Source organism: Hemitrygon akajei, chromosome 22 (genome assembly GCF_048418815.1).
Source record: "Hemitrygon akajei chromosome 22, sHemAka1.3, whole genome shotgun sequence".
Classification (NCBI taxonomy): Eukaryota; Metazoa; Chordata; class Chondrichthyes; order Myliobatiformes; family Dasyatidae; genus Hemitrygon; species Hemitrygon akajei.
Window position 1 is genome coordinate 10,598,655 of NC_133145.1, and position 18,270 is coordinate 10,616,924.

Here is an 18,270-nt window from a genome sequence, read left to right on the forward strand (position 1 = left end):
GCCTACTCGGGGAAAGGCTATCTTAGATTGAGTGTTGTGTAATAACCCAGATCTTATTAGGGAGCTTAACGTAAAGGAACCCTTAGGATGCAATGATCATAATATGATTGAATTCATACTGCAGTTTGAAAGGGAGAAGCACAAGTCACATGTATCAGTATCACAATGGAATAAAGGGGATTACAGAGACATAAGAGAGGAGCTTCCCCAGGTAGATTGGAGAGGATACTGGTGGGGATGACGACAGAACAGAGGTGGCTTAAGTTTCTGGGAATAGTTCACAAGGCGCAGGATAGGCATGTCCCACAGAAGTCGGATGATTGGGAAGCACTTAAAATCCAACAAAAGGCAACTAAAAAAGCTGTAAGTGAAAAGATGAAATACAAGGGCAAACTATCCAGTAACAAAGCAGGATAATAAAAGTTGTTTTTCCAGTTATATAAAAAATAAAAGAGGCGAGTTGATATTGGGCCACTGCAAAAGTGATGCTGGTGAGATAGTAGTGGGGGACAAAGAAGTGGCAGATGAACTTAATGCGTACTTTGCTTCAGTCTTTACCGTGGAAGACACTAGCTGTATGCCAGAGGTCTGTGAGTGTCAGGGAGCAGGAGCCATCGGTATTACAATGGGAAAAAATGCTGCTAGGCAAACTCAAAGGTTTTAAGGTGGATAAGTCACCTAGAGCAGATGGACTACATCCCAGAATCCTGAGAGAGGTAGCTGAAGAGGTAACAGATGCATCGGTCATGATCTTTAAAGAATCACTTGATTCTGGCATGGTCCCAGAGGACTGGAAGATTGCAAATGTCACTCCGCTCTTTAAGAAGGGAGGAAGACAAGAAAGGCCAGTTAGTCTAACCGCAATGGTTGGGGAAGTGTTGGAGTCCATTATTAAGGATGAAGTTTCAGGATACTTGGAGACTAATAATAGGTCAAAGTCAGCATGGTTTGTGTCAAGGAAAATCTTGCCTGACAAATCTGTTAAGAGTTCTTCAAGCAAGTAACAAGCAGGGAGGAAAAGGAGAGGCAGTGGATGTCATTTACTTAGTTTTTCTGAAGACATTTGATAGGGTGCTACACATAAGGCTGCTTAATAAGATAAAATCTTATGGTGTTAGAGGAAATATACTTACATGGATAGAGGAATGGCTGACAGGCAAGAGGCAGCCACTGGGAATAAAGGGGGCCTTTTCTGGTTGGCTGCCAGTGATTAGCAGCATTCCTCAGGAGTCAGTATTGGGACCGCTATTTTTCACATTGTTAATGATTTGAATAATGGAATTGGTGGCTTTGTGGCAAAGTTTGCAGATGATATGAGGATAGGTGGAAGGGTAGGTTGTGCTGAGGAACCAATGCAATTGCAGCAGGACAGACAAATTGGAAGAATGGGCAAAAAAGTAGCAGATTGAATACAGTGTTGGGAAATGTATGATGATACATTTTGGTAAAAGGAACACCTGTGCATACTATTATTTAGAAGGACTTGGGGGTCCTCATGCAAGTCTCCCGGAAGGTTAATTCATAGGTTGAGTCGGTGGTAAAGGAGGCAAATGCACTGTTGCCATTTATTTCAAGGGGAAAAGAATATAAAAACAAGGAGTTAATGATGAAGCTTTACAAGACACTAGTCAGGCTGCACTTGGAATATTGTCAACAGTTTGGGCCTCTTATCTCAGAAAGGATGTATTGTCATTGGAGACTCCAGAGGAGGTTCACGAGGATGATTCAGGGAATGAAAGGGTTAACATGAGAAGCGTTTGGCAACCTTGGGCCTGTACTCACTGGAATTTAGAAGAATGCGTGGGGATCTCATTGAAATCTATCAAGTGTTGAAAGGACTAGATAAGGTAGATGTGGAGAGGATGTTTCCTTAGGTGGGGTTATCTGTAGAGAAAGCTTCTGATATGTTATGGACACAAGGATTGCTGCTTAAACTTGGGAATGGTGGTAGAATGTTCAACTGATTCAACAGTTTTTTAATATGTGTAACATACCCCGTGGGTATCTTGTGATTGTCATATTGATTGACTGTCTTATGATCTTGTGAGCATGATGTAATGGTCTTGTGATGGTGGGGTGATGTAATTTTCCCGCCAGTGTGAGGTCACGTGATGACATGTTCCAACAGGTATAAAACGGGAAAGCCTGCTGTGATGCAGGAGTTTTTGAGTTGAGTCATCGTTTAATTCCTCAGTTACTCCGTTATGCTGCGTGTTTGTCCCATGATGCAGTTTCATTTTAAAGTGGAGTTTTACTTTTCACTGTAAGGTACAGAATCATTGTGCTGGCAGTTTCATAAATTGCCAGTTTCGTTTGATGTATCTTTGATTTAATTTTTAAGTCTAAGTATTGAAGAGTGAGGACTTTACCGAAGTACGGGAACCCGAAGGATTGAGTAAAGTTCGGCGGTTTACTTACAGGATCGACCTTATTGAATCTTTGTTCAGGAATTAGTGACCTGCATCTTAGATAACCCCTACCTGTAAGAGTAGAAAGGGTTGTGCAGTGTTCATACGCCAAGGAAACGGTCAGTTCCTTTAAGCTGTTTTTTTCCCTTCGTCATGAATCCTTCAGGCAAGGCATATTTCGGTTGGGATTAGCAGTAATGTCACGTCGTCAAGGAATTCATTACTTCAGGAAAGTCTCTCCCAATTGACTGTATAAATCACTTGGACTTTCACGTTTACCACTTTAAGACTGTGTTTGCATTTACCGCTTTAAGAACTGTTCCAGAGTTGCCGTATAGCAGTTAACTTCTGGTTAAGTTAGTCGTTTGTTTACTTTTCATTTTTGTTGAGCAGAGTTTAATAAATTGCTTTTGTTTATAAAACTTGACTGAATTCTATATTAATTGTTGCCAGAGACATATCATAACATATGATAGGATATACATGTTAGGGTTGAAACAACATTCTCTCACAGGGGTTCCCAACCAGAGGTCTATGGACCTCCGAGTTAATGGTAAGGCATAATGGCATCAGTAAAAGTTGGGTCTAAGAAATGTGAGATGGGACTCCACAAGGGAGTATGTGTAGCCTACTCCTTTTCAGTGTTATGATTAATGCCATTTTCTTAAAAGTTGGCTCAGACGTTTCCAAATCATTATATGCTAATGTTGGTGCAGTATGGGAGAGGCAGGAATATAAATTATATAGTTAGGAAAAGGAAAGCAGCTATGAATGATGAAGAAGAATAGGGTCATTGGTGGGGGTTATTTTCTGTTGCAAAGACTTGAGTTTTATTTATTTTTCTAAAGGGAACATAACACCCACAATTGAGCTCAAATTCTATGGTAAATCTCTTAAAACAAAAGACAGTGGTAAAGTTTCTTGATATGTGGATGGGCACAAGGTTGACATGGAAGGTGCACGTGAATAAAATTCTACAGAGTTGTAAAAGAAAAGCCCTTAATGTGCTCAGGTATGCTTGGAGTGCAAGTAGGTTACTTAAACAAATTTATATTGCTTTAATCAGATCGATCTTTGATTATGGATATGTTGCTTTTGAGTCAGCCTCACCAGTGATCTTAAAGCTCTTAGATAAAGTTCAAGCTCGGACATTGAGATTATGTTGTGTTGAGAAATGGGTGAAGTTCTTTTACACATCTGCAGGTTAGTTAGCAATATTTTTTTTGTTAAAAAAAAAACCTCTTACAACAATGATTAGTGAGGCACAGAGAGATCTGTATTTACCAACAAGTACCTTTATTGTTTAAACTAATAAGTATGTGAATTCATACACTAAATACCTTGTGTGCGCACCCGCTAAGTATCCCCAGCTCTCCTTAATAGAGAAAGAATAGCAAAGGTATTACCTGGGCAAAGGAGTCTACACTGGCCAAGCTTTCCTCGTAGTCCAGATTCACTCGCCATGTTTCACGCAGGGTTGCTCACGCTTGTATCTACAATGGTTATTCTTCAAAGTTACCGCTGCCAGCACACACGAAGCATCCACTTTTATATACATTCCTTATCATTTCAAATATTGCATTCCAGTGACATTGGCCATAAGTCATGAGTCTGACCTTTAACACCTTGTTTTTGGCTCTGCTCCAAGCCAGCATCCATTTCTTGCCCTCTTCCCATCAAGTGACAGTCGATAATTTATGGCTCTTTGTTCTCCATCAGCAACCAGCTCAAATCACTCCATGCAGACACCAACCCCAACATTCATAAACCTTCATATTATATCCAACCAAAGAACATTTCACAAATAAGTTCTTATTTGGAAATGATCTCCAGTCCAGAAGATTACCTGAAATATCATTGTCTTTTTAAAACATTGATCAAGCCAAGCATATTAAACTCACAAAATGGAGAATAGAGTATCTTCACGAAATGGCAGCCTCCATCCTCAAGCACATAGCAAGAACAAAGACAATTAGTTTGTCTGCTTCCACTGTCCTTGATTCATTTGAATTCACTGATTTATAGACTGTCATTCTTTCTGCCCAGCAGTTTATTGGGTTAACATATAATGACAAAGTTGGTCACCTAATACAAGCACCATTAGAGTATTGGGAGCACTGCATTCTTTAGTTTTGGATGGTTGGGAAATGAATGGGCACAAAATCTTGGGTTATTTAATGGTCCCTGTGTACTCCTTTCTGTCATTCCCCCATGGGGGTTTTCCTTTACCTGTAGTTGATTCAAGGTTTCAAAAAAAATATATAATCATTGAACACACAGCATAGAAACAGGCCATTAATTTCGCAAACACGAGGATATGTGCAGATGCTGGAAATTCAAGCAACACACTCAAAATGCTGGTGGAACATAAGAGATAGGAGATCGGCCCCTCAAGCCTGCTCCGCTTGAGGAACGCAGCAGGCCAGGCAGCATTTATAGGAAGAAGCACTGTCGACGTTTCGGGCCGAGACCCTTTGTCAGGACTAACTGAAAGGAAAGATAGTAAGAGATTTGTTGAGTCCAGGTTGAGTCGGTGGTGAAGAAGGTGAATGCAATGTTGGGATTCATTTGTAGAGGTATAGAATATAAGAGCAGGGATGTGATGTTGAGGCTCTATAAGGCACTTGTGAGACCACACTTGGAGTATTGTGTGCAGTTTTGGGCTCCTTATTTTAGAAAGGATATACTGACATTGGAGAGGGTTCAGAGAAGAGTCACAAGAATGATTCTAGGAATGAAAGGGTTACCGTATGAGGAATGTCTGGCAGCTCTGAATTCCCTGGAGTCTGGGTGGGTGGGAGGGCGGGGGGGGGGGGGGGTGGAATCTCATAGAAACTTTCCAAATGTTAAAAGGCCTGAACAGATTAGATATGGCAAAGTTATTTTCCAAGGTAGGGGAGTCTAGGACAAGAGGGCACAACTTTAGGTTTGAAGAATGTCCATTTAGAACAGAGATACAGAGAAATTACTTTAGTCAGAGGTTGGTAAATCTGTGAAATTTGTTGCCAAGAGCGGCTGTGGAGGCCAAGTTATTGGGTGCATTTAAGGCAGAGATAGATAGGTTCTTGATTAGCCAGGGCATCAAAGGGTATGGGGAGAAGGCAGGGGAGTGGGGATGACTAGAAGAATTGGATCAGCCCATGACTGAGTGGCGGAGCAGACTTTATGGGCTGAATGGCCTACTTCTGCTTCTATATCTTATGGTCTTATGGAATTGAAGCTGCTGCTACATCTAAACTCTCTTAAATTTCACTCACTTCATTAGCCTATGCTTTTTCCCCCACTGACCAAACTGAAACTCATACACTCTATTAGATATATCTGTATACCTGCTCGTTAACGCAAATATCTAATCAGCCTATCATGTGGCAGCACCTTGGGTCCATGGTAGCATAGCAGTTAGCTCGATTGTTGTGCTAGACAGTGTGGTTTGAGCATTTCAGAAACTGGGATTTTCACACACAACAGTCTCTAGAGTCTAGAACCACACAGAGAATGAAGACACACAAAAAACACGTCCAGTGAATGGCAGTTCTGTGGGTTAATAAGAGGTGAATGGCCAGTTTGGTTCAAGCTGACAGGAAGGCCACAGTAACTCAAATAACTACATGTTACAACAGTGGTGTGCAGAACAGCCATGTCCAAATGCACAACACATCTGACACTGAAGTAGATGGATGGGCTACAGCAGCACAAGACCAGACACATTTACATGAAGTTGATTTAACACTAATAAATGAACCGTTTTTGTGCAGGGCATTAGGGGTAAGGTGGTGACAGTGAGAAAAGGAGTGGAACAGGTATGTGTCAACAAAAGAAAGCCAGACCACTTCATGAAGAATACACAGCATTTTATTATTCACAGTTAATTTCTAGCTACCAAATGCATTGAGAATCACGGGATAAGTACACAGGCCTTTCCATTTTAACATTGATTTGTTTAATATATACACGAAGTGTCTGCAAGGCTTATGATAATACACCAATTCAAAAACAGTAAACAATCAATTGGTCCATTTGTCAAAAGCTCTCACACACAGTTTGATAGTTTGGGTGATAGTGTGTAGTGGAAAGCTCAATCTCATTAGTCTCATGATTTCTTAGCAGTTTCCCAGTGTAAAGTAGAAAACTCAAGTTAAATTAATATGTTACTGGACTCCAGGAAACAAAATTTAATTTCAGACCAACCCCCACATCACAGTCAAACCTCCTGGTTCCCAGTACTGCCTGTAATCTGACCCCAGAGGCTAACCAGAATTATCATACTTCAATTAGATCCCTGATCATTTTGTTATTCAGCTCCCTTCTACACATTCCTCAACATTATCCAGACTTGGTACAGACTGTGTAGTTTCAATCTTAATCAGATCTGATGCCTCATAACACATGCATTCCGATGCAGTTACCAGGACTGGGTGGGTTCCACCTGCCAATACTGATGAGTTTGTGTGTGGTTTCAGAAGCTGTAAATGTTTAAGTGGATAGTCCAATGTCAATCCCAGACATATGTGATTACCCACCATTTGGCTCGCTAGCCTTCAGTGAGAAGTATTATTGTCTCCTTTAAATCAAGTGATCTATTGACAGGCCTTGAAAGTGCCTGCAGGAAATTAGATTGCACAGGCGCTGAACCAGATGTGTTCTTGTCATTCTACTTAATGCACAGGTGGTAGCTCTAACTGGTCAAATCAGCAAAACAAAAACCAAACATCAATGAACAGACAAGCTGCTGTTTACAATTAATTATATATATTTAATGTCAATGCGTTGTATCACAGGCATGGTAAAGAGAAAATAAGGATAGTGGAGGAGGAACTACCAGCACCACAGAGATTAGAGCAGATGATACCAGGGAACAGACTGAACTTTAATACCTGTCTGCTTTGGAGCCTGTTTGAAGTGTCCTCAGACCTCTTGACTGCAGAATTGTCATCATGCCCCTATCCCCACCAATCCCCAGGCTGCATCTGGTGAATGCTAACATTTGAATGAATCCAAAGTTTCTCATCAAATGATCTCCATCTCTGCCTTTTCATTTGATGCCGAGACATCCTTTAACATTGAGGTACTATCTAACCCTGTGCCATGCAGAGACTGCTTCCACCATTTTAGCAGTAGTAACCAGATGGGGTCACCTTTCCATGGTTCAACTTAAACACACTAACCTTACTCCATATTTGTAGTGAATGCCCACATACTGGCTCCAGAACTTTCCAGTGACAACTCTGGGAAATGTTCCTCTTTTCTTGGACTGGTGAATTCTTACAATGACCTACCAACACCCTCAATTTCTCTGCATGAAGTTTCTCAATCTCCATTGCTAACAAAGGCAAGAAACATACAATAGATATTAGGACATTTATCCATCTAGCCTGCCCCTCCAAGATGCCCCTGTACCACCAGGAATTTTGCAGTTGTCAGATTCATACCACTGGGTGGCCACAACTGGCATACAAACACCACTGTCACATTGGTGGCCTGAATGTCACATCACCTGAATAGCACATAAAATGTGGAGGTGGCCAAGGAGACACCACAATTCCAAATAGCAGGCTTATTGATCATGACAGATTTGGCAAAGTGTAACTGGGCTGGGATCACCCATGCAAGGAGCAGCGATAGCTGTCATTTCTATGGATCGAAGGCAGTAGGCCTGAACAGCAGTAACTTTCAACATCGGTTCAATTGCAACTAATTTTCACTTAAAAAGCAAAATGGCCTAAGAAATAAATTATTACAGTGCTTGATTGTGATAGAAGCAAAGAATTTAATAAAATGCAAGACAGCTTTAAAAACCGAAGTTCATTAAGAACTAGAATTTCTCAGTTATGTCATCAGATAATGTGTTCAGCTCAAAAAAAAAATCAAACTCCCATTATCCAGATGGGCAGGTGAAACTCTGCAGCTCCCCCAGTAACACAGCAGAACCATTGCTGTGTGTATAATTAGTCTGGCTGGAGCGGATGAGCTGGGCTGAATGGTGCAAACTGGCTGTGGAGAGAAAAGCAGGATTATGTAGTTAGCCCTACTCCACAGTGGGCAGAGGGAGCAGGTAGCAGGGATTCAATGAAAGAGCCTGAAGAATTAATCCCTTTGTTGACTCACGCATCATATTCAAAGTACACCTGTTATACAAACCTTAGCGATGCTAGTATATTTTTAAACTTGGCATGACAAACATAGCTTTACAAATGAAAAATATTTAACCTGCTGGTCAACTGCAGCTGCAGTTTGCAGTGGAGAGGAAAATGGCGACAAAGGTCATTTGGGAACATTTTAGAACAGTGTTCAAATACCAAACAGCTGGATTCCCCATACCTGGTCTCAGTCAACATCCCCACCCCAGTCACAGGCCAGATAGCCAATGGCACATCAGTGTGAAATGCCCAATATTTGCCCATCAACTGACTTGAAGCTTTCAGTTATCGAAGTGAATTAGAGCAAAAGATAAGAAAAATCAGGACAGGGAAAAAAAATCAAAAGGCACTATGAAGACAGAATTTAGAAAGTGCTCAGCCAAACACCTTTAAAACCATTAGCAGCCCAACCTCCTGTATAAACTCCTAGAACATGCTTTTGATAAAAGCCGCCAAGTTATTCTCTAAAATTACAGATCATCTTGACAATTTGTACATGATTCCTATAGCTGCTAGTTGCTAAAGGAAACGTTAGGCTTATTTCCAAGGACAAGCTAAATTAGCAACTTGTACAAAGAAAGAAAAGCAGGAATTCCAAATGGAAATGAACAAGGCCAAGAATGATTATTTTTCTTTTGAAAAGCCCCAAATGCAAGGACTTTTACTGACCTCTGGCCTGTGTTACATTGCTGATAAGATTATCCAATATTTGCATAGAGAAAAAACATTTAAATTCTACAACAGGATTAGAGTAATGGAATTATAATCCATGCACAGATTTACAGGGGGAGGGAAGAGAAGAGGGGAGGGATGGGTCAGAGAAGAGGGGGAAGCAGCTGTGGAAACCTATTGGTAAAATCGCTCAGCTTTTCTGTTCCACCTCAGAATTGGTTTTGGCGCTCTAGTTTGAAGTTCCATACAGACTGTTAAGTTCACGGGGGAGCCGTGATTGCCTTCAGGTTTCAGCACTGCTGTCCATCAAATGTTTCTGTTGACTGGAGTGACATAGTTGCGAGGGAACATGCCTGACTGCCCGTGGCAACTGCCCTTCCACCAGTTGGGGTCTGAGTTGTCTAGAACCTGGATAAAGTCACCACGGCGGAAGCCGAGCTCACCTTCCTCCTGCGGGTCAAAGTCGAAGAGTGCCTGCACGTATGTGGGTTGCTGTGGGGACAGATAATAAACACAGAGTTAACAAGGCAGATAGTGCCAGTTTCAGTTAGGTACTGGGTGTTCAGGGTAGATGGGTGATTAATAAATAGGTGACAATTGTGGTTCATGGAGACATGCTTGAAAGGCTGAGATTCAAAATTCTTCCTCTCCTGGGTTATTAACAGGCAGCTGTCTGCAGTGCTTAAATCAAGGGGCAAGCCCTGTTATACCACACTGTAATCCAGATTACTGTGGGTAATGACTTCCAGCAAAGACCTTACAATTGCAATACATCCTAAAGGCATTTCAGATCAATATTTGGACCTGAACAAGTTTACATTTCATTTGGAGTCAGTTTGTTGCTTTACACTTAGAGCTGTTTCTCTTAAGAGTGGGAGAAGCTAGAGTCCCAGAGAAATACATGCAGACACAATTCTACAAATGCCTTGAGCTCCGAGGGACCATGCATAACCCTACTGAAACTTGGGTCCCCTTTTTTCTACCCAGTGATGCTGCCTTCACCAACATCTCCATTTTCCAGACATCTAGCCTCACCCAATCTTCCCAACACCTTAACCTACTACCCCCAAGAGCCTCTGCATTCAGTACACCATTCTCCGCAACTTCCGTCATCTTTAATGGCATCCACCAAACACATCCTTATTTCTGCAACCCTTCCCTCCCTTTCTACAGAGATCTCTCTGTGATTCCCTTGTCCATTTGTCCCTCCCCACTGATCTCCCTCCAGGCATTTATCCCTACAAGAAGATCTACCCATTCACCTTCTCTCTCACTTCCTTTCAAGGCCCCAAAAAAGTCCTTCCAGGTGAGGCAACACTTAAAAATTGCGAATCCGCTGGGGTTGTCAACTGTATGCTATGTTCCTGGTGTGGCCTCCTCTATATCGGTAAGACAACCACATTTTCAAGCATCTTCACTCGTCCACAACAAACAGTATTCCCCAGTGACCAACCATTTTAATTCCTCTGTCCATCATATTCCAACATGTTGGCCCATGGCCTCCTCTATTACCTTGTTCAGGCCACCCTCAGGCTAGAGCAGCAACACCTCATATTCCGTCTGAGTAGCCTTCAACATGGCAGGATGAATATTAATTTCTCTATCTGTTAATTTCTCCCTCTTTCACCCCTCTTTTTTCCATTCCCTATTCTGGCTCCCCTCTTACCCCTTTCTCACCTGCCTATCATCTCTCTCTGGTGCTCCTCTTCCTTCCCTTTCTCCCATGGTCCACTCTTCTATCAGATTTCTCCTTCAGTCCTTTATCTTTTCCACCCACCTACTCACTTCATTCCTCTCCCTCACCAACCTACCTTCCTTTTCACCTGGCTTTATTTATCTGTGCCCTCCCCCCACTTCATCCTGGATTCTTCCCTCTTTCTGCAAGTAATAAAAATCCCGAGGAAGGCATGACACAGGCTTTGAATGGCCTGCAGCACCATGATGAACTCCCAGGACTGCTAAACTATAAATTAGAGTGAAGTTTCAGGCACTTATCTGTATTTATCAGCTCTAAAAACCTTACTTGTGCAAAGCTGAACACTGGCCTTTTACACATCCAACACCAGGAACATTTGGCCTCAGCAAGGCTGGCAATATTGCATTATACCACAACAGTTTCATACAATGCATCAATGCTTGTAACTGGATTGAGAAATGAGGACTAAGAACTTACAATTTGCTTTATGTTCCAAACAGACAAAAGCTGCAATACAACTCATTTCTGAAGCAACTGGAAGAATAATTCTAACACCTCCTCAGACAAGTTGCTGCAAAGTTTTAATAGTACCAAAAATGGGATGAAAGAATTATCAATGTTTGAAGCTAGTGTAAATGCTTACAGCTTTGTGCGTTAATCCACCCACTGACCAACAGAGAACAAGGTCTTCCCCATTTTAACAGAAATATTGTTTCATTCTTACCCATTCCTCCTTTTCAACTATTTCTTAAAGTAGAATGTGTCAGACTGGATTTCTCCAGTGTCAATGTACAGTGAAGAAAATTTATTGGCTACAAGTAATGGGACTGCCACAAATCTTCTATATCCTGGATTCTAGAAACCTTCTATTTCTAGGTTATTCATTGTGTGTATGCCAAGAAGGGAAACACTTTTTATATTCATGAGTGATTACAACAGAGCCCTATCCTGACCTCCAAGATGACTAATGACCCCACCCTCACCCCTCTTCAACCCCTTAATTACAGGCATTTGCAATATTTCCAAATGTTGAAGGCATAGCACTACCAGAAGCCAAATGTTCACAACCTGCAATTGGAGATAACATCCCTGTTATTAACTCAACAAAGCATCCGAGTCAACAAATCACTCAGCCACAAAGGATGATTTGTGCTGAAACATAGGAGCAAGAGCAAAAATCACCTACAAGTTTGTAACAGCTGCACCAAGAATTGGAAGGAGCCAGTCCTTTAGTTTTTGTTCCCTTAAACATCAATGCCACCCCCTCACCTGTGGGACCTGCTCGATATCACGCAGGAAGATCTGTTGGTTCCGAGACACAGATGTTGATCTGTGATAATCCACCAGTTCATTCAGCGAATTAAACTTCACTACCCACAAGAAGTACTTCCCTGCTCCATCACGCAATACTTTAAAATGCTGTACGTCATTTCCAAACCTATGAAGGAACAAAAAGGAAGACAACTATCATTAAAAGTCATTAACATGGAGGACACAAATCTCAGTTCAGGCTATCTTCAGGTTCTGCATTTCCTTTAATATGTTTCGCCAGAACTGTATTGCTCCACTCCTATATACAAACACAGTTTGGCAGCTCAACCAGGTAACTAATCTTTACACAAGGTGATGGCTGCCTATTTGACCATGGAAAGTATCATCTGACATCAGCTAACATTTATTCACTGGGATTTTCAGCATGAAGTGTTGAATGGCAATACATGGGACAATAGAGGCTGGGTAAACATCCATACACCCCTAGTTCTTGGCCAACCAGTACTTATATAATACTTCACACAACCACAGCCTCAATATTGCATTGCAGTCTCTATAGATTGTGGAATCAGACATCTACCTCTAAGATCTATTAATAAAACTACTTTCAAATTGTCTTGAAGCCAGTTTTCTGAAATCCTATACAACTTACACAGGTAGGGGGCAGCAGTGACCACAGTTGAGATTCCCATCCAATATTCCAGATATCAAAAGCCTAAATGCATGCAGAGATAAATGAGCACACTAAAATTACTCCAAACAGGGGGCAATCAGCTTGGGGTACTGAAACTATGATGTTCTTGCTACGATGAACACCTTGTGAGGCAGGTTAAAGGTGTGAGTATTGATTAAAAATATACACCATTCTTTTTTTTTAAAGCAAGTTTTTCTCCCCACCTCCAGGATACTTGATTCACTGCAACAAGGTGGGCCTTCAGCCTACTGTGTCTGTGCTAGCCTTTTCTGAAAGAACCACCCACTTGTTCTTTAACTACTCACTTGACTGAGAGTGAGAAGTCACCGGGCGCACTTTCGCTTTCTCGTATGAGGAAGGCTCCATCGTGCCTTTGTTTGCTGAGCAGTTCCTCTGCCTTTGCTCTAGAGATTTTCCCAAAAAACCACCTGTGAAAAGAAAAGACAAATTTCACTCAGGTGTGCTGGGACAATACTGCCCATCTCAGATCTGAAGGTACTACTTACCAAGTAGCATGTCAATATTCATAAAACCATTTGCAGTTATGTAGCAAAATATCCCACAGCAACATAAGAGTACTAGTCATTAAACCAAAGAACAGGATGGCTGGTGATCAAAGGCTTGGTCGAAGAGGTAGATTTTACAGAATTTAAAGATAGAAAGGGCAACACTGAAACACTGCAGAGGTCATTGATGTGGGGGCGTAATGGGACAAAGAAGCAAAGAGGTTGTGGGGCTGGAACTTACAGAAACAACAGACGAAAATAGGCTGAAATTTTTAAATACAGGGCATTTGAGGCCTTTCAGCCAAAGCAGAGTAATGAGTGGAGGTGGTAATAGGCAAGTCAGAATCAGGTTTATTATCACTGATGTTTTGAAATTTGTTGTTTATCGGTAGCAGTACAAAGCAATATATAAAAAAAGTTACTACAAGTTACAATAAATATACTATAAAGTTGCCAGGGCCATGTTTTGAATGATGACAAATAAATTCCAGAAGAACCAGAGAGCAATAAGGTAATAAATACAGTATCTGGTTGGCTGAAAAGAGATGAGAGGCGTTCCACAATGTTCCTTTGAACTTATTACTACTATTTTATGAACAACACATTATATGCAGCTGAATCTCTTAATTCACTGTAATTGTACAGGGGCCCAAATAATGCAGCACCCAAGATTTATGGCACACATCAAACTGGAGTTTCCACCCAGTCAAAGCATTTCACAAAACTAGTCTGATTTTACACAGAAGTTGAAGGGGAAGTGGTTGCGAACGATCAATTATTTTGTGACCAAATCTGTTTTCCTTCCTCTCCCAATTTAGTATGCCTAGAGCTATTATTTTTAACACCAGCAGAGATCAGGAATCAAGGTTGGCATTTTCTAATCATTGAACTCAGTATCGCAAAGAGGTGTCCCGTCACACACCAACCAAATCGGAAGTGAACATCAAATAAAACTCACACAAAATGCTGGTGGAACGCAGCAAGCCAGGCAGCATCTATAGGGAGAAGCACTGTTGACATTTTGGGCCGAGACCCTTGGTCAGGACTAACTGAAAGGAAAGATAGTAAGAGATTTGTCTCTTACTATCTTTCCTTTCAGTTAGTCCTGATGAAGTGTCTCGGCCCGAAACGTCAACAGTGCTTCTCCCTATAGATGCTGCCTGGCCTGTTGCGTTCCACCAGCATTTTGTGTGTGTTGTTTGAATTTCCAGCATCTGCAGATTTCCTCGTGTTTGCTTATCAAATAAAACTGGTCAGAAGCAGGCTCAGTAGAGCCAGACTTGTGCAATGCCTTGTGTATGGAACAAAGTTAATTATCAAAATGCAATAACATTGCAATTCAGGTCAATTATCAGAACTCAAGCAGCTTCAGTAAGTGCATTTATATCACTTAGAATGCTTTCAACAAATTGAAAATATGAGCATTACAGTTCAGAAAAAAAATCAATTTGCATTTATCTAATCTTTCACCATCCCAAAGCCAGTGATGGACATTACTCACCAATTCTGGAACAGTCCTGCACAATTTTAATACAGCATGTCCATTAACTCATTTCCTGTTAAAATTCCCTTTTTTACTATTTCCATATCACTATCACAGGACATCTGTGTTCTTGCCTTTGTCCATCCGTTGTTTACATCTCAAACACGAGGAGAAACACTGGGCCTGAACACCTCCCTCTGCAACTGGATCCTAGACTTCCTGACTGGGAGACCTCAGTCAGTCGGGATCGGGAGCAGTATCTCCAACACCATCACACTGAGCACGGGGGCCTCCCTGGGCTGTGTGCTCAGTTCACTGCTGTTCACTCTGCTGACCCATGACTGTGCTGCAACACACAGCTCGAACCATATCATCAAGTTACAGGTCTCATCAGCAAGAACAATGAGTCAGCAGAGAGGAGGCGCAGCGGCTAACGGACTGGTGCAGAGCCAACAACCTGTCTCTGAATGTGAACAAAACAAAAGAGATGGTTGTTGACTTCAGGAGGGCACGGAGCGACCACTCTCCGCTGAACATTGACGGCTTCTCGGTAGAGGTCGTTAAGGGCACCAAATTTCTTGGTGTTCACCTGGCGGAGAATCTCACCTGGTCCTTCAACACCAGCTCCATAGCAAAGAAAGCCCAGCAGCGTCTCCACTCTCTACGAAGGCTGAGGAAAGTATATCTCCCCCCCCCCCCCCCCAATCCTCATCACATTCTACAGGGGTTGTATTGAGAGCATCCTGAGCAGCTGCATCACTGCCTGGTTCGGAAATTGCACCATCTTGGATCGCAAGGCCCTGCAGCTGATAGTGAGGTCAGCTGAGATGATCATCAGGGTCTCTCTTCCCGCCATCACGGACATTTACACTACACGCTGCATCCGCAAAGCAAACAGCATTATGAAGGACCCCACGCACCCCTCATACAATCTCTTCTCCCTCCTGCCATCTGGGAAAAAGCACTGAAGCATTCGGGCTCTCACGACCAGACTATGTAACAGTTTCTTCCCCCAAGCCAGCAGACTCCTCAAAACCCAGAGCCTTGATTGACACCAACTTACTGCCCTCTACTGTGCCTAATACCTTGTTTATTATTTATTGTAATGCTTGCACTGTTTTGTGCACTTTATGCAGTCCTAGGTAGGTCTGTAGTCTAGTATAGTTTTTTCCTGTGTTGTTTTTACGTAGTTCAGTGCAGTTTTTGTACTGTTACATGTAGCACCATGGTCCTGAAAAACGACTCATTTTTACTGTGTACTGTACTAGCATTTATGGTTGAAATTACAATAAAAAGTGACTTAACTTGACTTGAAATCTACAGATGCTTGAAATTCAAGCAACACACACAAAATGCTGGTGGAATGCAGCAGGCCAGGCAGCATCTATAGGAAGCAACACGTACAACCAGCTGGTGGAACTCAGCAGGTCGGGCTGCATCTGTGGAAACGAGCAGTCAATGTTTCGGGCCGAGTTGTTTACACCTTCTTGCTTTATTTCCTCCAGGCCAGAACCACAGCATTATGACAGAAGAGGCAGACATTTGGTCTACTCAGCCTGTGTCAGCTTAGTCCTATCCAATTCCCTTCATAGATACCGTTTACCATCTTATAGGGAGTTCACAACGACATGGCTTTTCTGATACCCATCACTTAAAATGAGTCCTTTTCAAGGAATGGGAACAATTTCTCTCCAATATTCTGTGCAAACCATCATGATTTCATTTATATCTATCAAATCTGTTCTCAGCTTCCTCTCCTGCAAGAACCACCACTCTAGTTTCTATGGTCTAATGTAACCAAAACTTCTGAAGTCTGAAAACATTCTCCATTACAGCCATTACACTCTCAATGACTGTAATGAACAGAATTAGATGCAACAGTGAGTGAATTCAAAAAGGACTTCAAAAGAATTTCAAAAAGGTTAGAAAAACTTCCCTGTTTGTACCTCTTAAGAGCTTGGCAGGCTTTACTATCATACTTGCAAATGTTCTGCCACCTTCGAATATTTACGCAAAGGCATTAACATCCTTCTTTGTGCCTGTACATTTTTTAAAAATATAGGTAATTTAGGATATCTTTCTCTTATTTCTGCCAAAATGCATCACTTCTTTCTTGCCTTAATTTCACATGCCTCTTGTTTACCCATTCTGCCAGTAACAAACCATTGGTACTTCATCACTATCCTCCTGTTTATCATACATTCAAATTCTACAGAATGTTACTCTGAGCATCCATATTTGTGCTGTTAATCTTTATCAAAATTATTAATGCTCTCAGCACTCTGGGGAACACCAGTGCCATATACGGAAAAACATTTGGCACAACAATTATTTTGTCATTAAGTCATTTTCCATGCTGCCAACAACTTTAGTCCATGGACTCAATTTGATAATTAGTCTTTCGTGGAAATTTGATGTCTGCCCTTCTGAAAATCCACATACATAACATCACATTCCCTTCACCAGCAGCAATGTTCAATCAAATTCATCAGGATTGATTTGTTTTTAATAAGCCAACAGCAGTGTTTTTAATTGAACTTTGTGCTCATTACATTTTTTCTGATTGATACTAGAAGTTGCACCATCAACAAGTTTGAACCAACCATTCGCAGTTGTCAGGTATCTCTTTACAAACTTTTTTTGAAAGGGACAGTCAAATTTGTCTTTTTCTAATCCTCTGATTCCAAGATCAAGGCAAGCTCTTTTTCAATTTTCATTCCCAAACTTCTCAGTATCCACCTGGACAGAGTGGGTCTTGAAATACCACATAACCTAGCACATTCATTTCTCCCCATTAAAAATCTGTTGAATTAGAATTTATTTAAATCTTACATCAGTCTCATAACGTGAGGGAGTAAAAATCTTTGCGTTTTGATTCAGTTGCAATGTACAGACACGAGAATTTAAAAATCCAATGTCTTGTAGAAAGAAGCTGCCCCGTAGCCTGTTGGTACTGGCTTTAATGCTGCAGTATTGCTGGCCAGACACAAGCAGCTGTAACAGTTTATGGTGGGGTGACCGGTGTCCCTGATGATCTTCCAGGCCTTCTTTCTGTACCTGCTGCTGTAAATACCCTCAATGGAGGGAAGTTCATACCCATAGAAACACTGGGCTGTTCGTATCACTCTGCAGTGCCCAGCAATCAAGGTTGGTGCAGTTTCTGAACCAGGCAGTGATACAGCCAGTCAGGATGCTCTCAATGGTGCCCTATAGAAGGTCTTGAGGATTTGGGGGCCCATGCCCAACTTCTTCAGTCATCTGATGTGGAAGAAGTGCTGTTGTACTTTTTTTGCCACACAGCCGATGTGTACAGTCCAGGTGAAATCTTCGGTGATGTGTATACTGAGGAACTACTCACCTCTCAACTGTAGACCTATTGACGTTGATTGGGACAAGCCTGTT

The 18,270-nt window shown here is 41.7% G+C and overlaps 1 protein-coding gene across 1 annotated transcript in view; it reads right to left on the reverse strand.

Annotated features, from left to right (window-relative positions):
• Window positions 1-6,242: 6,242 nt before the first annotated feature.
• LOC140714970 (growth factor receptor-bound protein 2) overlaps window positions 6,243-18,270 on the reverse strand; it is a 169,189-nt gene continuing 157,161 nt past the window's right edge. The window contains exons 3-5 of the mRNA XM_073026677.1: window positions 13,185-13,307; window positions 12,183-12,351; window positions 6,243-9,709 (exon numbers count right to left, since the gene is read on the reverse strand). Coding sequence (XP_072882778.1) covers window positions 9,524-9,709; window positions 12,183-12,351; window positions 13,185-13,307 — 478 coding nt within the window. The 3' untranslated portion in view covers window positions 6,243-9,523. The remainder of the gene's footprint in view (window positions 9,710-12,182; window positions 12,352-13,184; window positions 13,308-18,270) is intronic.